Below are 27,656 nucleotides of genomic sequence, written 5' to 3' on the forward strand. Positions count from 1 at the left end.
CCAAGTCACCCCCAGTGGTCCTGTGGATGTTTAGGGAACAGAGCTTGCCTCTGCCTTGAACACACAGTCTTCACCTTGCTGGTGGAGGTCTTTGGAAAGATCAACTCTCGCAACAGAGGTCCAATGAATTCTTGTCCAAAAGTGAATCCAAGAAGTGGCGTGAGACCCCTTCTTTTAAAGGTAAAAGTCCATAGGTGATTGGACTAAAAGTAGCCTTCTTTTTGTGATCCGATCCCTGTTCTTGATAGAAGTGGACCTTTCCCTCATGACATCACGCCCAATGTGCTTTGTGCTAGAAGAAGTGCAGGGGACAGGAAAGAGAGGCAGAAGTAGAAAGAAACAAGATGGTGGAACCTTCCCCCAACTGTACAGAACATTCCCTGTCTACACTTACCCCACCCCTTCCCTTCTCAATAGGATCAAATGCCCCTTTGGTATGCAGTACCCTGGTGTGAGGCTACTACCCTTAAATGGGTGTGATCCTTTGATTCATGGGTCCAGGACAGATTCCCGTTCAGTGGCTGTCTCTATGGGAGGGTGTTACCTACCCTCACAAATAGATCAAAGAATAGGCATAGCCATTTAGGATCCTGTCCTGTCACTTGACAGGACCAGACCAGCCTGCCTGGCCAAAATACATGTCAACTTCCACAGTTGAGCTGGCTCACGGGAGCTAACACATGTGTGATATCAAATTGAATGTGACTGCAATGATTATCAGCAGTGCCATGCACCATGCCCTACCTCAGGCATGGTTTATTTTCGGAGTTTAACTTTCCACCACCATGGGCTACTCATAATCATAATATTTTGGAAAAGAGGTGCATATCTTAAAAGCCACCCCTGTGCTGCTGTGCCTTGGCTGTTATTGCAGCCGTCACATGAACGCATGTGACCTCTGAACCTGCTCTAATACCCCACTGGTAGAGCAGGCACTACAGATCAGAATGCTGATGCAGCAGGGCACAGATACATACTTTGCTTTTGGCATGCTAATTTCAAAGGCGAATCTGATTGGCAGATTACGCTTCCAGAGATAAAATTTCCCATATAATTTTATTGAATAAATCAAAATTTTAAAAGTCAGTTCTACTGCTTTGCCAAATGGCAATCCGTCACACTGTGTTTATCACCAAAAACTCCTAATGTCACAATGCAGCACCTAATCATGCCAAATGCATGTGAAATGATCAAAACCCCAAATATCTTAGTAACAATCTCTACTATCACTAAAACACCTCTAATCAAGAAACATACTGGGCCTCATTACGAGGTGGGCACAAAGGCATACCGGGCACTGTTAAGGACATCGGTGCAGATAATCCCTTTGCGCCCTATTCCGAGGTCCCTTAGCGGGAGCCGCAAAGGGACAAGGGAGCAAATAACGGTACCGCAAATTGCGGTACCGTTATTAGCTCCCTCCCCATTCCCATTGAGCCCTATGGGGGCTCAAATGGGAATGGGGAATGGAATTTTCAATGGGGACTTACCGGTCCCGCAAAGGTCAGAATAGACCGGTAAGTCCCCATTGAACGAGGGCGGACTCGGGACCGGTATTGGAGGTAGTCATGCCGCTAAGAGCGCCATGACTACCTCCATACTCGGAATGAGGCCCACTGTCACAAACCAATCATATAAAATCTAATAATAGCAAACATTTATAATATCACCAAATGCCTAAAATATCATGAAACACTTCCGATATCCCCAAACACAAAAATAAAATCACCCAAACACACATAGGGTGTAATTTTTTCAAAACGTGCTAATTGCAGAGAAGGGACCGCCAATGTCTGTACCATGATGCATTTGGCAACCCCTCTTTGTGGTTTTCATCATTTACAAAACGCGCTGGGGAAAGAAAACTGTTAAAACATGCGAAATGCCTGCAAACACCTTGTTTACACTACGCTTAGGGAACAGTGTCACAGCATTGCACTGCGATTTCAATATGACTCCTATGGAATCTGCATCCTTTTAGCAGGTGCTAAAAACAAGTGGATTCCAAATGAATCCATTACTTTCACTCCAGCATCAATATGTTATGTTGGCGTGAAACCAAAGTATTCGTGGTTGGATTGGGAATGTGAGGCGCACCTGTGAAGTCTGTTCCATGCCCCCACTGTCCTGCAGAAGCAGTGGAAATCCATGTGAGCCTTACAAAAGGTGTCAGGACGAGTGTATCATCGTCGTGCCTGTCTGCAGCTCCTTTTTGTGACGCTTGGGCGGACTCGAGAATAACCCCATATATTACCAAATACTCATAATAGCAGTACACTGGATATTACCCAACTTCCTTAAATTCACCAAACACCACCTCATTTGAACAAACACTTCTGAGCTTACCACACAGCCCTAATTTCATCACACATCCCTGGTATCAAAACTCGCTGGCACCACTCAGCAACAATTTCACAAGGGGTTACATACATTACCATGCAGTCGTACAACACCCTTAAAATCCCCACTCTTGGTTTCTCTAAACACCCCTATGCTCCAAAATGCCACTAATATCATTAAACAAATCCGATATGCCGAACAACAACAATATCACCAAACAACCGGTATCAACAAACATGGCTATGGCGGGCAATGTCTCTGCATGCCACTAACCTTGCTGTACACCGTTAAAATCGTCAAACATTAATAACGGAAGCACATGCCCCTATCAAAACCCTCTAATATCACCTAACAGCCAAAAAGGCACTGAGCACTTCTGATATCACCGGACTCAATCACCAAGCACTTTCTGTCATGAAACACCTGTCATATCACCTGGCACTCTTACTGCCAATGGCATCATTGTCTGGACCTAGTGTCTTAGTACACAGGTCTGGCCCCTCTCTCCTACTTATCACTTTGACAAGGCCTAACATATTTTCCCTAAACTTTAGGCCAGCTGTGATGTCAATCTAGAGAGAGTGTCTAGAGGCGATTTGATTGGGGTGTGACTTTCAACAGGTGACACATTCTACGCTTCAAACATATATCACCAAACACTGCTTCAAGCACCAGGAAAATCGCCAAGTGTCCTACATGCCCCCACTTTCCCTGCATTCCAGCAAACACCTCTAATACCACTAAAGATTCATCAGACTACAGAACAAAACTAAGAGCAGCGAACAGGCCCAGCGTCGGTGCATTTTCAGACATCCCTTGTGGTGTATTCTTGGACCCCAGCTGAAGACACACACCGCCTGCTTACCTGCCATCCTTTGGTGTCTCTGTGGGAATGATTGTTGTCTGCAATCCCTTTTATAATTCAGAGTGCTTGATGTATTGGGAAACACCGCTCCCATCAGACCGCTCTGGCAGGAAACGCCCAGCCTCCTCTGGGCATACCGTACGCGGGAGTGCCAGCCTAGATTCGAGAAGCTGCCTTGCTGCTTCTGCAACAACGTTAGCACACCCATGTCGTAATATCGTTCTCCCAGCCCAGAGCAAGCCAACCTGCCAACCCCACAACACTGCCCCTCATGTGTGTGGACAGTGCCTGGGGATAGAGTAGGCAAGGCCATTGCCCAACTGGTGACCCTTGGACCGAGGAGTGAGTCAAGGTGTGGAATGGACATTTCCCAATTGCTGTCCCGAAGGCCATAGTTTGAATCTGCTCCTGAACCCTTGCAAATGCAAAGGCTCTCCTACAGCAGGGTGGGCAATGAGCAGACCTCCCAATTAACAGTGAGAAAGAAGGGCATTTCGTTGCGTGTGTGGGGTGGGGGGCAGAGGGGGTCGCCTTTGGAGCTATGCGAAGATTGCCCATTGAGCTGTCCACCATTTGCTTTTCAGTTTCTGCATTCACATCGTGCTGGCGGGAATCTCTGCAGCCAGGCACTTGCTGCTCAGTTTCTGCTTGTGTGGAAAGGGTGTTATTAGCCCACATAATGTGTCATGGTGGCCTCGGGAGGCGACAGTGCTGTCTTGAGTCAAAACAAGTTATTAGCAGGAAGCAAAAAGTTTAAAATCATTATTACGGATTTAGTAATATGCAAATAAAATGTCACGACTGCAATTGTGGTTGCAACACTTCAGCGTTTTTTTTCTGGCTGTACCCAGCGTATCATACGCGATCTATCTCTTCCTCTTATTCACTCTCTGTTTTTCTCCTTCCCTCCGTCTCCTTGTCTCACTGTATGTCTCTATGGCTAACAAAGGGTTTACGGGCGGAGACTAGGGGGCATGGGTAGGCTCTGTGGAGGTGCTGGGGGTCTGACAGACCTGGTATTGGGAGTTTTTTCACAGCCCTCTGATGAGGGTTGTGGAGAGATCTATCGTAATGGGAAAAACATTCCAACTCTCTAAATGGGTAAATTACCCGATCAGTCAGGTTCCACTCCTAGTGGGTTGAGCTGGCAGATTGGTTCAGTTAGTTATACACTCTATTGTAGTGTTACACATAAGATCAAATTAGCTCACATACATTAAAGGCAATACATAAGAGCAAGTAGAGAGAATGTTAAAAAACTAGAGACTAAGGTCATAACGAGTTGGGTGGTATCCCGGCAGTAAATCCGTCGGGATAACACCCAAAGCAAATAGCGTTACCGCAACTCGGTACGGCACTTTTAGCGCCGGAACCCGAGTGGCAGCAAGGCTGTAAATCCCCATTTTATTCAGAGTCCATGGGACTCTACCAGGCATTTCTGCCACATAAATGCGATGAAAATGGGCGGAAAGTCAGCAGACATGAATCTCGCAACTTTGCGCCCAAACTGGGGATTGGGTGGAGCGGTAATGCAGCGGTAATAGCATTACTGCTGTATTTTAACTTTTTTTTAATTTTTCTTTTTTTTCTTTTTCTTTTGTTTGAAACAAACCTTTATAAAGTTTAAGAGAATAATAGTCCAAAATAAAATCAATAAAACACCAGACAATCATAAAACATAGATTAGGAGTACAGTCCTCAAAAACATAGACGTCCATATTACAAAGGGTTTCAAATCAGCAGCATCACAAATAGAGAACATTTAAACATTATTACAGTTCCACAAAATTACCACATACCTCATGTAGAAGTAGTCACTGTATCTACCTATTTGATCTTAGTTCAGCGTTTCCACGTCTTAAAAAAAAGTGTTTATAGCAAGTTATAGAACATCACACAAATACTTCAAAAAACGTATTACAGCTATCTTCAGAGATAATCCGGACCCATGCAACATCTCCCACCAAAGGGTATCAGAAAGAACCCACTCAGTATTATTTACACATTTGGAAAAGTATTCAATTCGTTCTGACATAAGAGACTTAGAGTCGAACAGAAAGTGGCGTAATGTTTCTTTTTCCTTAGAATGATGACAGAACCTACATAGAAATTCCAGGCTATATGGTTCTCCCTGTCTTTTCCCAGAGCGTATCTCAAGAATATCTCCTGTATGACAAACATTGAGCCTACATTTCATGATCTCATTACGAACAGCCCTACTAGGATATTTTATCAGGTAAGGTTCCAGGTGACCAACCGCCTTTTGGTGGGTTACTAGTTGACAGTAAAGCTTAGTGTTAACAACCTTTAATATGCATATTGTAATAGTTTTTTTTTACATGCAAAGGGTTGTCAATCAAGGTCTCAATACCAACACCCAAGGATCTCATAGTTTCTTTGCTCAACTGCTCCAATCTTAACAGATGTTCGAGTCCTCAATTACCACCCTGGAAACCTCGTCCCACAATTCTGTACAAATTGTCCCCCGAGCCTTCAATGAGTTTTCTGTAAAGGGACAGTTTACGCCACAGAATCCAAAAATTGCGCGTAAGGAGTCCCAACTCATAATGTAGAGCTTTAGTGGGGACTGAATTAGGAAGCCAGTACATAATTGCTTTTAGCATTTTAGACTTTATTTTCAAGATTTCAATAGATGCAACATCAGGAAAAATGTCTATTCCATACAAAATCTTTGGGGTGACCTTAATCTTAAAATACTGCAAAAGAGGATTTATAGAGAATTTCCCAAATTTATTGTCCACTTCTTTAGCTGATCTATTAATGCTGTACCTTTCTGCAAAAGATATCGTCGATACATACATTGATTATTTTTATTGAAAATTGGTGTCATGAACTTCAGATCATGCCCCTTTTGGACCTCCTGGTCCTCGTCTCAACGGGGCTTACATTCCGTACTACTTCCAACATATCCGTCCAGAGCTGAAGCCCTTGCTCGCTCCATGCGCTGAACGCGGCGTGATCTAGTTATAGACCGCGCCTTCCGCAGCTCCGCGCGATTCAATGCTATTGCGGAGTAGCCCAGACGTGTGTTCGTAGCTTGCGGTATTGTTTCCTTTGTCCCAGTGCTATTACCCACTCCTGTCCCTTTCCCCCTTCCTGTTTCCGGGCATTTCTAAGCCTTTCCAGTCTCTATGGATTCCTGGACTCTGCGATCCCGGAACTAAACGCAACCTGGAACCAGACGAGACTCGAACAGCGCTGTTCAAGACCAGGAGCGTTCGCAAGAAAGCAGCGATCGAAGACACCGGTAAACACCGGACCCAGGTGAGAAGGGGGGAACTCCTTCACAGTTTGAGACACCACCCGATCGAACCTAAAAACGAGATGGAAGCCGCTGTGCAGGACTTAATGCGACGCATGCAAGAATTATCAACCAAGGTTCAAAATCTTAAGGCGGAAAACGCTGCGCTCAAACAATTGGTCTTATCCCGGGATTCTGCTCCAAAGGAGGGTGCCCTGTTGGGCGGTATTGTTGACAAGTTTGATGGTTCGGCAAAAACACTTTGCGGATTCCTGGATTCATGCCTGGTCCACTTTACCTTTAAGCCCTATTATTTCTCGACTCCTAGGGCTAAGGTGGTTTCATCATATCCCACCTTTCCGGCAACGCCTTAACTTGAGCAACACCCCTTGTTAACTCCGGCGATGCCCTCCTAGACGACTACGATGGGTTCATACAGGCCCTTAAAGACATGTTTGACCGTCCAGAGCAGGTCTATACTGCCCAAGAACGCTTGCTGGACTTTCAACAGGGCTCCCAAGATATGCTCACTTATGTGACCAGATTTAAACAATTGGCTAAGGAAGCAGACTGGTCCTCTGAGGCTAGTTTTACCCTATTCAGGAGAGGCCTAGATGATGAGATCAAGGATGAACTGGCCAGGGTGGCCAGACCAAATTCATTCCAAGCACTAATGGACCTGGCCTTGCAAATAGACTTTCGCATCCAGGAAAGGAAGGCTGAAAGGAAGAAATCCAAGGGAAACCCACCCAAGACGTCCTTTGAGAGCACAGCCAGAACGGACGCAAACCCAAGTCCAGCCCCAGAACCTGAACCCATGCAAATTGGAGCCTTTCGCGGACCCATATCACCTCAAGAAAGATTGAGAAGGATCCATACGGGTTTGTGTATGTATTGTGCTTCAGACAAACATTTGGTCAGAGAATGTCCTCTGGCACCTCCTCGGCGTTCGGGAGACGCCAGCTCCCGATCTTAAATGGAGCAGAGATTCGGGAGAGAGATGTTTGCTCCACATCAATTCCATCCTTGAACTCTCCTGGACAAAACAGTTTGGTGATACTACAGGCCTTCCTGTCGCCCTCCAAAGACAAGACCTATCCCATTCTGGCCTTGGTGGACTGCGGAGCTATGGGAATTTTCATTGATCAAGACTGGGTTGTTAGTCATCATATTCCGTACGAGACACGAAACACCATGCAGCCGGTGGAAGCAATTGACGGAAGACCCCTCTCTTCAGGACCCATAAGCCTGCAGACTAAAGAGATCCAACTTTCCATAAACCATCATCAAGAGCGGATTACATTCGACATCATTAAGTCAGCCCATTACCCCATGGTTTTGGGTATGCCCGGGTTACAAAAGCGCAATCCGTATATCAATTGGACAGCAGGATCATTATTCCTGGGCTCAGAGTTCTGTATGTCCCACTGTCTATCCCTGGATCCCTCCTCGGTAACTCCTAAAGAACCACCAAGAGACCAAGAAACACCACTCATGGTTTCCAATATCATACAAGTTTCAGAGGCCTATCAGGGATATGCTGATGTATTTTCTACTGCCATAGTTCAGGCCTTACCCCCTCACAGGCCTGAAGACTGTGCCATAGATACGGATCCATCAGCTGTAATTCCTTTCGGCAGAATGTTCATTCTTTCCGAATCCGAGAAAAAGGCCCTTCGGGAATACCTAGATACTACTCTTGAAAACGGCACCATAAGACCCTCAAAATCTCCAGCGGGTGCTTCATTGTTCTTCGTTCCCAAGAAGGATACCAAGGAACTCAGACCTTGCCTCGACTATAGAGGCTTAAATCAATGCACCCCCAAGGATCGGTATCCTCTGCCCTTGATCTCGGATATCCTGGAAGCTGTGAGAGGAGCCGTAATATTCACCAAATTGGATCTCAGGGGGACCATTTGATCCGTATCCGGGAAGGAGACGAGTGGAAGACCGCCCTTCGAACACCCTTTGGCCACTACAAGTACCTGGTCATGCCCTTTGGACTAGCCAATGCCCCAGCAGTATTCCAACATTTTATGGATATGGTGTTCTCTGATATGTTGTTTCTCTTTGTCATTGTCTATCTGGACGACATATTGATTTTTTCCAAGGACCCTCTGAAGCATGAAGGACATGTTAAGGCAGTTCTACAAAGACTCCGGGAACATCACCTCTTAGCCAAGCCTGAAAAATGTTTGTTTTACGTTACCTCTGTGCACTATCTGGGATTTATCCTTAGTCCAGAGGGGATTGGCATGGACCCTTCAAAAGTAAAGGCCATTCTCGCCTGGCCTACTCCCACGTCCGTGAAACAAATCCAATCCTTCCTAGGACTAGCCAATTTCTACCGGAAGTTCATAGCCACCTTTTCCGAGATTGTACAACCCATAGTGGCTCTGCTAAAGAAGGACACCCCATTTGTCTGGTCAACATTACAAGAAACAGCATTCCAGCGTTTAAAGACTGAGTTCACACAAGCTCCCATTTTGGCTCAACCCGATACAAGTCGACCCTTTTTAGTGGAAACGGATGCCTCTAATTACGCTATAGGAGCAGTGTTGAAGCAGAAGATGGAGGACGATTTGGAACACCCCGTTGCTTATCTGTCAAGAACCTTAACTCCTAGTGAAACGCACTACTCCGTCCTGGAAAAGGAACTCTTAGCCATTCGCCAAGCCTTCACTGAATGGCGACACCTACTTCTGGTAGCCAGACATCCTGTCCAAGTCCGTACTGATCATCGAAACCTTCAGATTCTACAGTCACTGCAGTGCAGGAACAGTCGTCAGCCACGTTGGGCCTACTTTTTTGCCCAGTATCAGTTACACATTACCCATGTCCCTGGATCACAGAACCTGATCGCTGACGCCTTGTCTCGCCGTCCTGACTACGTGACCACTGAAGATAAGGCATTTCCTAAAATGTTCTCTCCCACGATCTTCGTAGCCCAAGCAGTTGATCTCCTGGAAGAAGTCTGATCGCAAACTCAATCCTCGGAATTATGGAAGGACATTTCAACACAAAATCTCTGGAAATTAAGAGCCAAGGAAGGCTACTTATTCAAGGACAATGCACTACTCATTCCTACACGGAAGTTACAGCAAAAAATAATAAACCTTTGTCATGACACACTCCATTCCGGGCATCGAGGTATCACCAACACCCTCCGTCTTATACAGAGACAGTTCTGGTGGCCTAAAATGAAGTCTGACGTGCAGCAATACATCCAGGCTTGTATAACCTGTGCCCAAAATAAACCTGATAACAAGAGACCGGCGGGTCTTCTTCTGCAGCCCACTCTACCCTCTAAACCATGGGAAATCATCGCTACAGACTTCATAGTGGATTTTCCACCTTCCCGAGGATATACTACCATCATGGTCACCATAGATTTGTTTACCCATATGGCCCATTTTACGCCACTGATGAAACTACCCTCCTCTTCAGAGCTAGCTGGAATATTTCTGGAACACATATTCCGACTACATGGGCTTCCTTCCAAGATCATATCTGACCGGGGTCCCCAATACATTTCACAATTCTGGAAACACCTCTGTCGGGTACTAGGAATCCAACGTGCCCTCTCTTCAGGATATCTCCCCCAAACCAACGGAGCCACATAACGTGCAAATCAGACCCTGGAACAATATCTCTGATGTTTTGCCACCAAGGTCCAGGATGACTGGTCTCTCCTGATACCCGTTGCGGAATCTGCTTACAACAACTCCGAACACTCAGCGCTACTGAACAGCCCCTTTTATTGTAGCCAGGGGTTCCATCCATCGGTCTTACCCTCGGTTCTTCCTTACCCTACACCAGTACCTACTGTTGACTCCTGGATCGAAACTCTTATCAACATTCACCGGGAGGCGAAAGAACACTTAGAGAAAGCCAGATTACAGACCAAGAGGTATACGGATTCCAAGAGAAGACCAGGTCCTTCCTATACGGTCGGTGACGAGTGTGGTTGTCATCAAAACTACTTCCCCGACACTTACGACCAAACAAGCTGGCTCCCCGCTACTATGGTCCATTTCCCATCAAGGAGATTATCAATCCTGTCTCATACCGAATCAAGCTACCTGACCCCTGGAAAACAATTCATCCAGTTTTTCACACATCCGTATTGAAACCCTACAACCAATCCTCTCGAAAATCCAGTAGACCACCTCCTCTACTGGTTGACAACCAACTGGAATATGAGGTGTCCCGGATTTGTGACTCCAGGTATAAGCACGGCCATCTTCAATACCTAGTGGAGTGGAAAGGATATCCTCCTAGCGAAAGGACCTGGGAACCTATTTTGAATATCAAGGCTCCTCGGTTGCTCAGAAGATTTCACCTAATACACCCGGGCAAACCTGGAGGGAAAAGCCTTCGGAGGAGGCATGCTGTCATGAACTTCAGATCACGCCCCTTTTGGACCTCCTGGTCCCTGTCTCAACGGGGCTTACATTCCGTACTACCTCCAACATGGCCGTCCAGAGCTGAAGCCCTTGCTCGCTCCATGCGCTGAAAGCGGTGTGATCTATTTATAGACCACGCCTTCCGCGGCTCTGCGTATCTCAGTGCTATTGCAGAGTAGCCCAGACGTGTGTTCGTAGCTCGCTGTATTGTTTCCTTTGTCCCAGTGCTATTACCCACTCCTGTCCCTTTCCCCCTTCCTGGTTCCGGGCATTTCTAAGCCTTTCCAGTCTCCCGGATTCCTGGACTCCGCGATCCCGGAACTAAACACAACCTGGAACCAGACGAGACTCAAGCAGCGATGTTCAAGACCAGGAGCGTTCGCAAGAAAGCAGCGATCAAAGACACCGGCAAACACCGAACCCGGGTGAGAAGGGGGGAACTCATTGACAATTGGAAAACCTAAATAAATTATTGCTGACTTTACCTGTAGTTTTTCATTATTCAAAAACCACGCTATCTCCTTACGTCTTTTTTATTTGAAAGAGTCATTATAACGGTTTTACTTGCATTGATGCTAAGTTGGTTTCTAACCATATAGGGCCTCATTACGACCCAGGCGTTAAGGGTTAACGCCGTCGTTAACCCTTAACGCCTATTCTGATTTTAACGGCTGCTCTTAGCAGCCGTTAAAATCCATGGCGCTAACCCGCCATGATGCTAATTACGCCACCGTAATTTACGGTGGCGTAATTAGCGCCTTCCCCACTCCCATTATGCCCTATGGGGCAAAAATGGGAATGGGGAAGGGAAAATGGGAAATGGGGATTTACCGCCCCACTCACCTTGGAATGGGGCGGTAAATCCACCATCCACCATGGTGTAAACATAGTTTACACCATGGTGGTAAAGTTGGCGCAATTAGCGCCTGGGTTGTAATGACCCCCATAGTTATGAAAGGCCGTTATCATATGCTGAAGTCCCTTTGCTGACTGATTTAACAAGAGAAAATCATCCGCATAGGCTATCCAAGATATTGTTGAGCCTCCAACTCTTGGAGGGATGAGCCACTTTTCTCTAGACAGTTCCACACATCGGAAACATAAAGATTGAAAAGAGACAGAGCAAAGAGCCACCCCTGCCTTAATCTGTTCAAGATTTTGATAGAATCAGAAGGCCGTCCATGTTTAGCCTGATCTGAACCTGTTAGTGGAGATGAAGATGAATAAGGATGGATAAGAGACACGCCGGCATACCCAATAATTTCAATTTCCCCCATAGTATATCTCTGTCCACACAATCAAAAGCCATACTCAGGTCCATGGCAGCCAGATAAATAGGTGTTTCCTCCTTCTTCCAAGCCCTGTTTTGTAAAATTGTCAGGAGAAAGTCTCCCACTTCCATCCCAGACAATTTTCCGGATGCAAGATGGATTTTTGTTTCATCCTTAGATTCATTTCCTTCAATTCCAGCCCTGCAAACATCTTTGAATCTGCGTCTAGTATCGCAATGGGGCGATCATTTTTTGGAGAATTTCTATCTCCTTTTTTAAAAATTGGAATAATTTAAGATAGATGCCAGGTTATCGGAATAGTTTTTGTTCTAATGATATATTTAAAGAGAAAGTATAACATTTTAGCCCACAGACCAGGATTCCCCTTAACCGTCGCACTTGAGAGACCATTGGGTCCACTGGCTCTCGAGGAACTTGCCTGTTTAATTTGGGACTCTATTTCTGTGACACTAAAATCTAATGGCCACGATGTTAAGAGTGTCCTATGCCAACTTTTTGGAAGGGAAGATTGTTTGTATATTAGACCGAAATGACCCTTCCAAACCTGTTCACAAATAGGGTTTGTTTGAGCACTATGATGAGGGAATTCAAGCATATTTATTACTAACCACAATTGTCTTGAGGAACCATTCCATAAAGCCGATAACATCTCTTCATTGTCAGACTGATGGAGAGTATGTTTATGACTATTCACCCAATTTTTGTATTTCTGTTTTGCCTTCTTAATACTAATTTTGAGATCAATCAGATTAAAATTAGATCTCTTAAAAAGTCTATTTCTTCTCACCAAACTGTCATACATATGGCTATGTTTAACCGCTTTGTCTGGGCGATTATTACATTTTAAAATAAAAATATTAAATCCAAAGAGGAGCCAACATAGTCTACAAAGGTGTTGTGTTTGAGAAGAGAGAACTTTCCTCTAAAGTAGTTTCATCTATACCTTTTAAGAAGAACCTGTTGGCTTTCAAAATATTCCCCTCATGCCATTTCACTCATGATCTCGAGGGGTTAACGACAACATTACCTGGAAACCTGGATATCCAAAAACTTTTGGCTGTTCAAAAGCCATTCAACCATAAGCATACTCTGGTCGCTATATTGAGTCTTAAGTATCTTAAATTTAAGCACTGCATCTAACAATAATTGAGAGACAAAAATATAATCTATAGTTGAAGTATGGATCCCAATCATCCATGCTGGGGTCAACCTTTCCTGCTCAAAATGTTCACGGGCCAATGATAATCCCCAATCTGCAGAAAAGCTAAGCCACATTTTCCCTTGCGCCAGTTTTCGATTTTCTCTCTTTAATCCATTTGTCAGTGTAAAATAATAGGAATCTGAATCCTGCATATGGTCCAAATCATTGGTAAGGTCTGCATTTAAATCACCTACAGCCATAATTTGTAAGCCAGAGTGATTGGACAAAATAATTCAGTAGTTGTAGGGCCTCTACAAGATTACATTTAGAGGCCCAATATATATTGATTATTAACATTGACATTTTCCCGTATTGTGTATTTACATCCAAAAGAACCGAGAGGAACCCCATGCCCACCCGCTTGAAATTAAGTACTTTAAACGGCCCGTTGTCTGAATTGCAGTAAGAAGTCCCCCAGGCGGACAAACCTGAGGGCCCTGTATGGCCAATTCCTGAAAACATGCATAACCATCCAATGTACAAGTGCTGCATTTTTACTGCTCCGCCCAACCCATGATGAGGCCCTAAAACAAGACTCTTCCCAGCCCTACAGCCAGTATCAGCATAACTAGTTGGTGACAGAATACCATGCACCTTCTAATGCTAAAGGAGGGATTCCATGACAACAGGCAAGTTCATTCACATATAGTCATAGAATCAAAATACCATAAAATTGGTTCGCTACGGTCTCCAATACAGTGTAGCACAGGTAGTCCTAACACAGGCGTGCTAAACACATTGAAATCCATGGAGGGGGGAAAGGTTAAAACACAAAGGGCAGACCATAAAAGTCACTTTCAAAAGAGTAGAGAGAATTAGGCAGCACCTTTCCGCCCAATACAGGCCCCAGGGCAGTTAAAACTGCACAGGAAACAATTGTAAAGTGGAAGCAAAAGTAGATACAAACTATGCTAGGTTAAAGAGTCAGTTGCAGGGATTTAATATTCTAAAATAGATAATAAATCACTGAAACCTCCCAGAAATCACCAAATTACTCATAAATGTTGAGGACCCGAGAAGGGGCATAATATAAATGTCACGGTCCAGCCAAGTACCTGTCAGAGTTAGTTCTGTAGTAATTTAGAAGTTCCCAAAAGTTTTCCTATAGAGAACAAATCCAATAGGCTTACTGCATTATTAACCATATGTGCCAATGTGTTATCCATTGGGGTACTACTGTATTTTGTAAGTCCTGCTCCTGTCCATTTTGTTGTTTGGCTCATCTATTTGTCTGTGTGGATGACGAATCGGGCCTAAAAAGACAAAAAGACTCTTGTGCTGATCACTTCATGAGGTTGTGGCAGAAGTTAGGTAAGTTCTTCTTTTACCCCACAGATCCAGCAGAAGTGGCAACCAGCTGAGGGGACATTGCAGGATACCCCCAATAAGAGTTCCAGTCCAGGATTCGAGAACCAGCAAAGCAAGGCAGAGCTTGTTGCGAAGGGAGCAGAAGCCCACGTCAGACAAGGGAAAAACACAGTTGAGCGGAGAACCTCAAAACCTGTAACGCTCACCTGAATCCCTCGGAGGCGCAGGTCTGGGCTGGGGGTTCTCGGAGTCTTCTAGGGTCACGCGCAGGCCTCGAATGCCACCCTGGAAAGGCCCTTTCCTGACTGAGATCTTGATCTGAAGGGTGAGGTGTCTGCAATTATGAGAGCAAGGTGTTAATATGGATATATAAGCCTGACTGGGTAAGCTGCCTCCCCTTCCTGGTACTCCCAAGTAGTTCGTAGGCTAAATGTGCTCACCTTATGTAGGTGAAAGCGGAGCTCTCCATCCTGCGTCTGTGCAGGGGCGCCGAAGCCAGTTACTTCACTGGTTAATTGTCCAGCCTCTTGGTTGCAGAGGATGGAGATTTGGAGCTAGGCCGTTGTTAGCAGCACGAACGGCGGTTGCTTGAATATGGAGGTCCGGAGAGCGATGGAATGGCGAAGGTATTGCAGGCAAGTAAGTAGAAAATGTCAATTCGAAGTTAAAAGCACTTCTTAATGTCTCTTTTCCTTTTTCAGGTCGCAGAAGCAGCTGGGTAGAAAAATGGATGTCGAGGAATGCGCCGAGGAGTGAGAAAGATGAGCGCTGCCCAAAACACGTGCGTATAGATGGAGTTTTGTATTTCTAAATGATGTCCTTTTGTTTTGCAGATGCGAGTAGCAGCGTCGGCGGAGGCGAGACGAATGCAGCGCAGGTAAGGAAAGTTTCACAGAGGTTTACTAACCAATGTCTTTGCTTCCACAGGGTGCTGGAAAAAATGGAAAGCTGCAGCCCGTGGCTTGAGATGCACCGATGGACTGGGTAAGTGCTGTGCTGGTTTTTATCTCGTGCTAACCTGGTGTTCTTTTCCCTTTTCAGATGCTGCTGAAGACGAAGATGGTATTTCAGAAGGTAAGATTGCGGATTTCTCTTCCCCAGATGCAGAAGTTGAAGATTCTCTGGAGCTGACACGGTGAGCGTCCTGCTGATATTGCAGAATAACGCGAAGCACGTTGCTCTGATCGGGCGTGGTTTAAATAGCTTACTGGAGTGCTTAGGTGTCTCCTTCCACAGCAGCCTCGCCCAGGTAAGAAGTCCCAGCTTCCAGAATAGTTCCAGTCTCCAGTCCCAGGGAGTGGTGCTGGCCACACCCAGAAGGTAAAGTAGTTCCAGCCATGGATGGATGAGGATTTCATACTGCAGGTGAGTGAGCAGCATGGTCTGCAGCAGGTAGGTCCACCCAAGCACCATTCCTTACATCATGAGCCCGGCACGTCCTGTGCCGGGACTGGGTCCCCTTATGAGCCTGTCGCCACTGGCGCCAGGACAAGGTCCATAAGGCCCCTATGGGAGCCGATGGGTGCCTGGAAATGAAGTTGTGACCCAGCTTCCGAGGCAGTTGGGCTAAACCTGACTCCTTGGAGGCTGCGGTCATGACAGCACCCCCCCTCAAGGCCCCTCCCAAGCTTGTCTTTTCCAGAGGTTTTGGCTTGTTGGGAAAAGCCCGATGAAATTTTCGGACTAGACGAGGTCATGTACATATTCTGAGGGTTCCCAACATCTCTCCTGGGGTCCATATCCCTTCCAATCAATCAGGTAGTATAGTTTTGATTTGGAAATTTTGGAGTCCAAGATGTCTCGAATTTCAAATTCGGATTCTCCGTCAACTTGGATTGGCTCCGGAGGTTTAGTCAAACGGGTTCCGGGTTGCACAGGTTTCAGGAGAGAAACATGGAAGACAGGATGTATCTTCATTTGAGTAGGTAATTCTAGTTTGACAGCCACTGGGTTAATCAGGGCCGTGATCGAGTAGGGTCCTAAATATCTTGGGTTGAAGGTGCGTGGCCCTTTTAAAGATAAATGTTTAGTGGACAGCCAGACTTGATCTCCTTTTTGATATTGAGGATCCTCTTTTCGATGTTGGTCTGCTCCTCTTTTGTATGATTCTTTAGCTCGTTGAAGATGAGCTGTGGCTTCTTTAAATGCTTGAGTTATCGTCGAATGCAGATGGTCAACAGCAGGTGTTCCGAGAGCTTGAGGTGGGTCCAGATTTGAGGTTCGAGGATGACTTCCATACAGCAGGAAAAAAGGGGTTTTTCCCGTCCCAGAATGCATTGAATTATTGTAAGCGTATTCAGCAATCCAAAGGACATCCTTCCAAGTACCCTCAGATTGATGCAACATGCAGCGCAGATATTGTTCTAAAGTTTGGTTAGTTCTCTCAGTCTGCCCGTCGGTTTGAGGGTGATGGCTGGTGGAAAGTCGTACATCAATTTGTGCTAAACGACAACAACTCCGCCAAAAATGGGAAATAAATTGGCTCCCTCGGTCAGAAATTAGTACTGAAGGGAAACCGTGCAACCGGACAATGTGTTCAAGAAATTCTCGGGCTAGAATGGAAGCTGTAGGTAAACCCTTCAGTGGGATAAAATGAGCCATTTTTGAAAAAAGGTCCATGATCACTAGAATTGTGTTGTATCCGGAGCAAGGGGGTAAATCCGTGATAAAATCCATCGAGAGCGTGTGCCAAGGGCCTGGTGGAATGTCTATTGAACGTAGTAATCCTGCTGGTTTTTCCTTCTGACTCTTGTTTTGTGCGCAGATACCACAAGAAGCCACAAACTCTTTAACATCTTTCCTCCAAGATGGCCACCAAAAATGCCTTTTAATTTTCTCTGAGGTTTTGGCAACTCCAGGATGTCCTTCCATTAGAGAATCATGGTAGCAGGTGATGACCTGTCTTTGTAAGTCAGCGCAGGGTAAGAATAGTCTTCCTTGGAAATACAATAGGTTCTGATCTATTGTAAAATCCTTTCCTTTCAATTGCCAATTCGATGAATCTTCGGGAGTTATGAGTTGATTAACCCTTGCTTTAATCTCTTCGAGGGATAGTGTGTTGATTGCTCCTAGTATCTTTTGTTCAGGAATTATTGGCACCGGCTCCGGATTAGCTGTAAATTCGTCTACCCCTATCCGGGAAAGGGCGTCTGCTTTTCCGTTCCTAACGCCTGGTCGATATGTGATTACAAAATCGAATTCTGCGAAGAATAAAGCCCAGCGTAGTTGCCTCGAAGATTGAGCTTTAGCTGACTTCAGGTACTGGAGGTTACGGTGATCCGTGATTACAGTTACTGTGTGCCTGGCTCCCAAAAGATAATGCCGCCAGGCCTTAAAGGCGGACTTAATTGCCAAGAGTTCTTTGTCCGTAATTGTGTAGTTGATCTCAGGAGCTGAAAATTTGCGAGACCAAAAGGCTACAGGGTGTAACTGGTGCGTTTCAGGGTCTCTTTTTGACAGCACCGCCCCCATTGCAAGACTGGAAGCGTCTGTCTCGACGATGTAGGGAAGTTCTGGACGGGGATGCCTTAAGACTGGAGCAGAGATAAATTTGGCTTTTAATTCTTGGAAGGCTTGTTCGGCTTCTGGAGTCCACTCGAATTTTTTATTCTTTTTCAGAAGAGCCGTGATAGGTTGGACTACCCGAGAGAATTCAGGAATGAACCTTCGGTAAAAATTAGCGAAGCCCAGCATGCTCTGTACACCTTTCACGGAAGTTGGGGAAGGCCATTTGGTGATAGCATCCACTTTTCTTGAGTCCATGTGAACTCTGTTGAGTGATAAGATGAACCCTAAAAATTCCACTTCCTTTGCGTGAAAGGTGCACTTCTCCAGTTTAGCAAACAAGCGGTGTTGGCGAAGTCTCTGTAAAACCGCTGTGACGTGTCTACGATGATCAGTTTCTGAGGCTGAGTATACCAGGATGTCGTCAATATAAACGACTACGCACACATCAATAAGTTCTCTGAGGACATCATTCATGAAAAACTGGAAAGCGGCCGGTGCGTTACATAGACCGAAGGGCATTACTTGATACTCAAATAATCCATATTTAGTGCGAAAGGCCGTCTTCCATTCGTCGCCCTCCTTAATGCGTACCAAATGGTAAGCTCCTCTGAGGTCTAACTTTGTGTATATGCAGGCGCCTTTTACCTGGTCCAATAATTCAGGAATCAAGGGCAACGGGTATCGGTTTTTGACTGTAATCTGGTTCAGGGTGCGATAATCGATACAAGTTCTTAGGTCATCTTCCTTTTTCGGGACGAAGAACAAAGCTGAGGAAGCCGGGGATTTCGAGGGGCGGATGAATCCGTTAGCCAAGTACTGGTCCAAATATTGCCTGAGATGGAGGTTTTCTGGTTCAGTGAGGGCATATATTCTACTGCACGGAGGGGTGGACCCAGGTATTAGGTCTATCTGGCAGTCGTATGACCGATGCGGAGGCAGGGTGTTGGCTTGATCTTTCTGAAAGACGTCGCTGAACTCTTGGTATTCCAGAGGTAATCGGGGGTCCTCGGAAGTGATGGCTGCTAGCTTGATTTCGGGCTGAGGATAACAGGTTGAAGCGCATTCTGGAAACCGAATTACCTTGGCTCGCCAGTCTATCTGAGGATTGTGCTTTTCCAACCAAGGCATTCCCAGAATCACCTGAAACTGCGGGGCCTTGATTACATCAAACACGATCTTCTCCCGATGTCCGTCTTGACATAACAACGTTACCTCCATGGTGGTATGAGAAACTGGTCCGGAAGCTATTTCAGTACCATCCACTGTAGTGATTACGTCCTTTACCATCTTGGGACGTAGGGGAAGATCCATCCTGGTAGCCAAGTCTTAGTCCACATAATTACCGATTGCTCCGCTATCAATGTATACTTTGATAGCATGCATGCGATCTGGTCTATTGGGACTTATGAGGACCATAGGCATTACCAAATGCGAGGTCAAGGAACTGGTTTTAACGCTCGATAAGCGGACCTCTACGCTTGTCGGGCGAGGTCGTTTCCGGATTCCAGTTTCTCAGCATTTTTATCAGAAACTCCTACGGTCTTCTTGACCGGTTTCACTGAGCAATCACGAAGGAAATGTCCAGAATTCCCACAGTATAGGCACAGCTGTAATTGCCTTCTTCTTTCCCGTTCTTTCTGAGTTAATGGTCCTTTTACTACTCCTATTTGCATTGGTTCCACGGAGTCATACCCTTTAGCGGAGCTCTGAGGTCTTGAAAGTACCCGGGTTTCAAATCTGGATCGATCGGTCTTCCTGTTCTGTAGCCGATGATCTAATTGGACTACTAGGTCGATATAATCTGAACAATCTTGCGGCGGATTAATCACCTGTGCTAAAACGTCTTTAAGTTCCCCACGTAGACCTCTGTAGAAGAGCGTGATTCTCTTATCTTCAGGCCACCTGGTCTCAACCACCAGTCTATTAAAGGACGCTATGTAAGCCAGGAGATCCTGATTACCTTGTCTGAGTGACAGGAGTTCATTGTCCAAGGCCTGCCCCTGTGAATGTCTTGCGAACAACTTTTCCATACTGGTCTGAAAGTCTTGAAAGTTATAGAGGAGCGGGTCATCCTGTGTCACGAGAGGAATGGACCAATCTGCAGCACTACCGCTAAGATAGGAAAGTACAAACGCTACCTTGGCTTGGTCCGTTGGGAATGCGGCGGGTCTACACAGAAAGTGCAAGCGGCATTGATTGATGAATACTGCATATCGCTTTGGATCACCGAAAAAACGTTCGGGCGGGGCCAAAGGCACATTCCCTGGCAGATTAATTTGCACCGGATTACTTGAGGTTGTAGGAATGCCGCCCCCTCCATAGGGAGGCAGTGGCGTCTGTCCCGCTTGAGCCTGTAGCAACTCTCTGGCCAGATCATCCGTCCGTTCCTTGGCAATGATCAACTCCCTTCGTAAAGCATTTGTTTCTTGGCGAGATGCGTGTACTTCTGCCCTTAGTTCCCCAAGCAATTGAGCCAGTTGATCTGTGTCCAAGGTTTCCATTGCGCCTGGGTGGGAAAATTGCGGTAGGCTTCGCGTTCTGTAACGCTCACCTGAATCCCTCGGAGGCGCAGGTCTGGGCTGGGGGTTCTCGGAGTCTTCTAGGGTCACGAGCAGGCCTCGAATGCCACCCTGGAAAGGCCCTTTCCTCACTGAGATCTTGATCTGAAGGGTGAGGTGTCTGCAATTATGAGAGCAAGGGGTTAATATGGATATATAAGCCTGACTGGGTAAGCTGCCTCCCCTTCCTGGTACTCCCAAGTAGTTCGTAGGCTAAATGTGCTCACCTTATGTAGGTGAAAGCGGAGCTCTCCATCCTGCGTCTGTGCAGGGGCGCCGAAGCCAGTTACTTCACTGGTTAATTGTCCAGCCTCTTGGTTGCAGAGGATGGAGTTTTGGAGCTAGGCCGTTGTTAGCAGCACGAACGGCGGTTGCTTGAATATGGAGGTCCGGAGAGCGATGGAATGGCGAAGGTATTGCAGGCAAGTAAGTAGAAAATGTCAATTCGAAGTTAAAAGCACTTCTTAATGTCTCTTTTCCTTTTTCAGGTCGCAGAAGCAGCTGGGTAGAAAAATGGATGTCGAGGAATGCGCCGAGGAGGGAGAAAGATGAGCGCTGCCCAAAACACGTGCGTATAGATGGAGTTTTGTATTTCTAAATGATGTCCTTTTGTTTTGCAGATGCGAGTAGCAGCGTCGGCGGAGGCGAGAAGAATGCAGCGCAGGTAAGGAAAGTTTCACGGAGGTTTACTAACCAATGTCTTTGCTTCCACAGGGTGCCGGAAAAAATGGAAAGCTGCAGCCCGTGGCTTGAGATGCACCGATGGACTGGGTAAGTGCTACGCTGGTTTTTATCTCGTGCTAACCTGGTGTTCTTTTCCCTTTTCAGATGCTGCTGAAGACGAAGATGGTATTTCAGAAGGTAAGATTGCGGATTTCTCTTCCCCAGATGCAGAAGTTGAAGATTCTCTGGAGCTGACACGGTGAGCGTCCTGCTGCTATTGCAGAATAACGCGAAGCACGTTGCTCTGATCGGGCGTGGTTTAAATAGTTTACTGGAGTGCTTAGGTGTCTCCTTCCACAGCAGCCTCGCCCAGGTAAGAAGTCCCAGCTTCCAGAATAGTTCCAGTCTCCAGTCCCAGGGAGTGGTGCTGGCCACACCCAGAAGGTAAAGTAGTTCCAGTCATGGATGGATGAGGATTTCATCCTGCAGGTGAGTGAGCAGCATGGTCTGCAGCAGGTAGGTCCACCCAAGCACCATTCCTTACATCATGAGCCCGGCACGTCCTGTGCCGGGACTGGGTCCCCTTATGAGCCTGGCGCCACTGGCGCCAGGACAAGGTCCATAAGGCCCCTATGGGAGCCGATGGGTGCCTGGAAATGAAGTTGTGACCCAGCTTCCGAGGCAGTTGGGCTAAACCTGACTCCTTGGAGGCTGCGGTCATGACAAAACCCCACGACACCCAGACCAGGAGGGGCCTTGACAAAGAATCGGTGGACTTTGCAGTGACCACAGGACCCGGGGCGGGGACAATAATGCACATTGCTAGATGAAGGAGTTTCCGCACAGGAAACGTGGTAACACATTGATTTTTAGGTTAGGCTGGTATAGGTTGCGACAAGAATAGCACATATTTGAACAAATGACCCAGCAAAGATGTAGACAACCTAAAGCGGGTCACCTAAGGAAGACCCGCTTTCCAGGGCTCAGCCCAGGCACTTATTTCTGAGCCTCTGCACTTATTGCTGATTCCAGCTTGATTATGTTGTACTATTTTGGCAACTTTATTATTTTAACTGGCAGTCAGCCAGTCATAGTAGTATAAAAACCGCAGTGCAAGGTTCAAAATTACCTCTAGCCTAGGAGAGCCTGGTTACCTTCAAACAAAGAGCTACCAGCAACTACCTTTGGCTCCCCAGTCCAAGTGGTGCCTTACAAACATGCATTTGAGACACTGGGGATTATTCCAAGTCAGCCGGGCCGGTAATAAATAATAAAGTGGCGGGAGCACAGTATACGGCATATCCAGAGGCATGTTACCGGGAACACCAGCACCGGTAACACCGGACCCTGTGCTACCGGCGCTGGTAACACAGGCAACGGTAGCAGCAGCAACTCCCTGGCACCTGCCGGTAAGACCAGCATTATGGAAACACAGGCATATTACGAGCATGGGCTTGCCAGTAATACAGGCAGAAAAATGCTGTTACTACTGGCAAATCAATGACGGAAACACTGACACCGTGGAGCAGCCGGTAACTGGGCCCTGGTGGGGTAAATAAGGCCACAGATGCACCCAATCAACACAGCAACAGTACTAAAGTGCCACACCCACCCGAAGAACACGCCCCAACACAACCATGCTGCCACTCATCGGCAGCTGATTGAGCTGGAGCAGCATCAGTGATGACAGGAGGACAGGGAATGGATGAGGAGGAGGAGGAGGAGGAGGACGAGGATGATTGGGGTGCAAATGGGAGGCAGAGGCATGCTGTGATTCCCCGCACAAGGGCTACACCCAGGGCCCTGGCAAACAGCCAGATGCACGCCTTGTACCACCTAAACAGGGAGACAATATTTGAACTTGTGAACCTTATGCCAAATGACATTCGGAGCAGGACTGGCAACTGAACAGCTGTATAACCGGTGTTGAAGCTGGTGTCGGTCCTGCACTTCCTCCCAACAGGCACGTTCCTCCAGCACTCTGTGAGCCAGCTTCATGGAATACCATAACCTGCTTTCTCCAGTGTGCTGGTGCAGGTACTGGAGTCCCTCCTGAGCAATGTGGGCCAGCACATTGCCCTCCCAGCCATCCAGGCACAGGTAAATGCCTCCAAGGCCCGCTTCTATGCAATTGCAGGCATGCCCAATGTGTTGGCAGCATTGGACTGCACACATGTAGAGCTGGTGACCCCCCATGCCTCAGAGGGGGTGTACAAGAACCGGAAGCAGCACCATTAGCCAGTCAGATAGCACATCGAGTAGAGCGCTCGCTTCGACATCTGTGCCAAGCCTGCCAACGCAGGTTCGAATCCCGACAGGGCCAAACATATCTTTTCATCCTTCTGAGGTCTATAAAGGAGCACCACACACCATGGGTAATAATAAGCAGTGCTAATATGCCTGAGGGTTTGTAGCGCTATATAAATGCAAATTATTTATTACTATTATTCACTCAATGTCCAGGTGACCTGTCATACCAAATTGACCCTCACGCACTGCTGTGCCCACTGCCCATTTCCCAGGATCAGCCCACGACCCCATGGTCCTGCGGAAACAGTAGCCTGCCAGCATACATGGCACGTTATGGAGGACAAAGGACCTGGATGTTGGGTGAGTGCATGTACAACTACACACACCTTGCTGCATGGGTCACAGGCTAAGGGGGGGCAGCGATGCCACAAATGCATGTACCACAATCACTCTGCATATGCAGGACTAACGAGCGTACACCCCATTGACAGGCCACAACTCACAGGAATGTCACAAGACTTCAGTAATACATAATCCTATGTATTAGAAATGGATTACCAATCCATTCCTAATCCATAAGGAAAAAAGCATGCAATGAACTACACGCTCCAGATTGCAACACTGGCACTCCACCAAATCAAGTGGGTATCCCTACGAAATATCCCCACCAAAAATATCGCCGTACAGTCTGGCCATAGGCAATATTTATGGGGAGGATATTTTGTGGGAGAATGGGTTGCGGGGGTGTCCCCCGCACATTTTAAAATAATGCAGGGGTTGCAGGGTCCATGGGTCAATATCGCTGCACAAATATGGCGATATTTTTGTATCGTGATATTTTTGCGGGGATATTAACACATGGAACCAATCAAGTGTAGCAGTACATTGTTCCGAATAGGCCTACGAAATGCATGTCCTGGTGAGACATGGTGCATGCATACACACACTGACTGTATAGATTCCTCAGTCACAGGCAACACCACTTCCGTGCACCATCAATCACACATGTCAATGTCATTGTCAATGTGAACATCAATGGTTCTCATATAGCGCACTGTTTCCACTTGTGTAGACTCTTGGCACTCAAGTTGGTCTGCAATGTGAGCAGTGTAGGTGTTGAAAGTCAGTGGGAATGGAAGGGATAGGGGTAAGATGTCCATGTTGTGCCATTGCCAGCTTCAGTGTGGCCAAACCGGTCATTGGTTGTCCGGGCCTTCTGTGCATGTAAGCCGTCATGTGGCATTGATGCATGTCAAATAATGTTTAGTCTGTATTGCGGGTTTCATGAAGTGTGTGCAGTCACTGGTGCGGTAGAAGCACAGCGATGTCTGTCCACCCCAGACTATGAGGATAAGTATGCATACTGGTGAGTCCTTGCTAGGGCCAGTCAATGGCAAGTCATATCCCACCCCCAGCAATCCATCCCAGGGAGCAGAACCCAGCACAGATTGGATGTCACACAGTGGCTGTTCCAGGGTGCAGCAGGGTGCATGAGGCACAGCCATACCACAGAACCAGATGCATGAAGTTCACAGCATACACAAACGGGCTAAGTGAAAGACAATGTCCTGCCACATGAATGACATGGCTCACTTTGTGTTCTCACCCCTTGCAGGTGATTCTGGATCCCTGCTGCTTGTGTGGCTGATGACCCTTCTGAGATTTCAACAGACACAGGAGGGGATGGCCTACAAGTGTGCGCATGTGTGAACCAGGACAACCATTTATCAGACCTATGGGCTATTGAAGGCACGTTTCAGACGCTTACATCGGTCCGGGAGTGTGCTCATGTACAGGCCAAAGAAGGTGGGGCAGATAGTCCTGGTCTGTAGAATTTTGCATAACATCTGCGTCAGAAGCAACATACTCCTGCCACCAGACCTGGAAATGCCACTGTCAGACGGTGAAGATGATGAAGATGGTAAGGCAGCACCAGCCAGGCGCAGTCACCTGCACATGGATGCCAGGGATGGTAATATCCCCCTCCACAATGCACTACCCATGCCCCTTACTGCATATGATGGGCACACTAAAAAAATTCTGGCACAAAAATAAAGAATGTCTGATTATTGCTACAAGTCTAAACCAAAATGTATTGAATGAAATACCCTATCTACTACTTACACCCTATGCATGCCACCCCTTCCCACATACCCCCCTTCCCTTCCCCACACACCTGATCCCCTCACCCCCTTCCCCAAATTCCCCTCCCACCCCTTTGACCCCCACCCCTCCCCACACACCCCCTCCCACGAACCCCCTCCCAACACCCACACAGCCTCCCCACACACCCCCTCCCTGCACAGCCCCTGCCCCTCCCCACACACCCCCTTCACAACCCTCCTCACCTCCCCCTCTCCACACACCCTGTCCCCACACACCCCAGAAAACAAAGGGTCATATACACAGGGCATCAGTGTAATTTCCTGTGCGTCTTGACATCACAGGTCTTGCCATGGGTAGGTGAATACATAAACCGCTGGGAGTGGCGCCTTGGGCTGCCCTGGTGAGAGCTTGCTGTGGTGTTTGCACTTGAGCGATGGTCAGATCCCTGGGCCCCCATGCACTCCAGGGTGGCCTGCAGGGTGTGTGTGAGGGACTTTGCAAGTGCAGACTACCCCTTGTTGCCCTCCCAGACCCTCTGTGCCAGTAGCACTAAGGCAGAGGTTGTGCGGACTGGGGCACATGCACAGTGCTGGATGCTAGCCTGCATGCACTCTCACAGGGATTCTGCCAGTTGCCACAGGACCATGTCCGCCATCTGGGTGTGCCTCGCCTCCATCCCACGAAAGCATGCGTCCATTTCCCTAATGTTGGGCATAGGTAGTGGAGGGGGCTGTGTATGGTTGAGGGACTGAAGGCAGGCTTCAGATAAAGGGTGTGCTGCTGTGAGTAGTCAGTGCTGTTGCCTCCAGCCGCTGCTTCATCCTCATCAGTGGAGGTGCCGGGATAGGCCGATGCCTGCGCAATAAAATGTCACATTGTTATGGTGGCTGGCCTCGTGGTCGGGACAGCAGGCTAAGATGGTGCAGCTGTCTGTGTTTAACACACAAGAACACTTCGTGGGGTCCACTTTTTCAGCGTGGGAGTTGTTTGCTTATTCAGGTACCATTTAATGTGTGGCCTCAAAATATAATTTCTTCTGAAGTAGCCCTCGTAACATATGCAGACTGCTGTCCTTAGGCGTGGGGTGCATGGGTCTTCTGCCCATTTCAGAGTAAGGCTGGAAGTTAGTGTCTCAGAGGAGCTTGGGGCCACATTTCAGAGAGGAACTGTTTCGTAGGTCATGGGACCTTTGTTCTATTATTGACCTTCGCAAGAACTGTGTGGTCCTCAAGTCATGGATCACTCTGTGATTAAGAAAAGAAGATTTCATTTAAAAAAAACCTCTGTGGTTATGCTCTCCCTTCAGGTGGTATTTTTTGGTTGAATCTGGCTTCTTTCGGGTTTGTTGTCCAGTATTACCTTTGTGGTATATTTTACTTTGTACTTTACCACTCCAGTTAGTTTCTGGTATGGGAGTCCATAGAGCAACGGTTTTTTGGGGGGAATGATTCATCCACAATAAGATGTTGTTTGATCTTTTTTTATGAGGGGTATCCCAGTTTGTTTCTTGGGATATGCTTGGTTAAAAAGAGGTCGACCGGTTTTGATGATTGTTATTCATCATCTTCTTCAGGACCGTGATTTTGTGCCTGTCTTGGTGAGATCAGGGAATGGATGGGGTCTGCTGGTCAGATGCTGCCAGCCGTTATTCTATTGTATGCGGCTGGAAGGTTGACACACAGAGCGAGAGCCCTGACGTACTACGGTCCAACGAGAGCGGAGGCCATCCGAGTTACCCAGATACTACAGATGCAACCTTCTAGCCGCATACAATAGAATAACGGCTGACAGCATCTGACCAGCAGAACTGCATGGAAGGTAGATGGAGCGTTTTTGTGCCCCAAACTGTATTGCTTTCCTGTGATTTCTATAACTCAATAAAATAATAAATAAATAAA

The 27,656-nt window shown here is 47.0% G+C and overlaps 1 protein-coding gene across 4 annotated transcripts in view; it reads right to left on the reverse strand.

The window, feature by feature from the left end:
* The window catches only part of LOC138582114 (lactoperoxidase-like), a 464,456-nt gene extending 461,108 nt beyond the window's left edge, over nucleotides 1-3,348 (reverse strand). For 3 of the 4 annotated variants that reach the window (XM_069653095.1, XM_069653094.1, XM_069653093.1), the window contains exon 1: nucleotides 3,206-3,348. In XM_069653095.1, the coding sequence (XP_069509196.1) occupies nucleotides 3,206-3,299 (94 nt within the window). In that variant the 5' untranslated portion in view covers nucleotides 3,300-3,348. The remainder of the gene's footprint in view (nucleotides 1-3,205) is intronic. The other variant, XM_069653096.1, reaches the window with a different exon arrangement.
* Nucleotides 3,349-27,656: the final 24,308 nt, after the last annotated feature.

The sequence above is a fragment of the Ambystoma mexicanum genome, chromosome 3q (assembly GCF_040938575.1).
Source record: "Ambystoma mexicanum isolate Mex_15411 chromosome 3q, UKY_AmexF1_1, whole genome shotgun sequence".
Taxonomy (NCBI): domain Eukaryota; kingdom Metazoa; phylum Chordata; class Amphibia; order Caudata; family Ambystomatidae; genus Ambystoma; species Ambystoma mexicanum.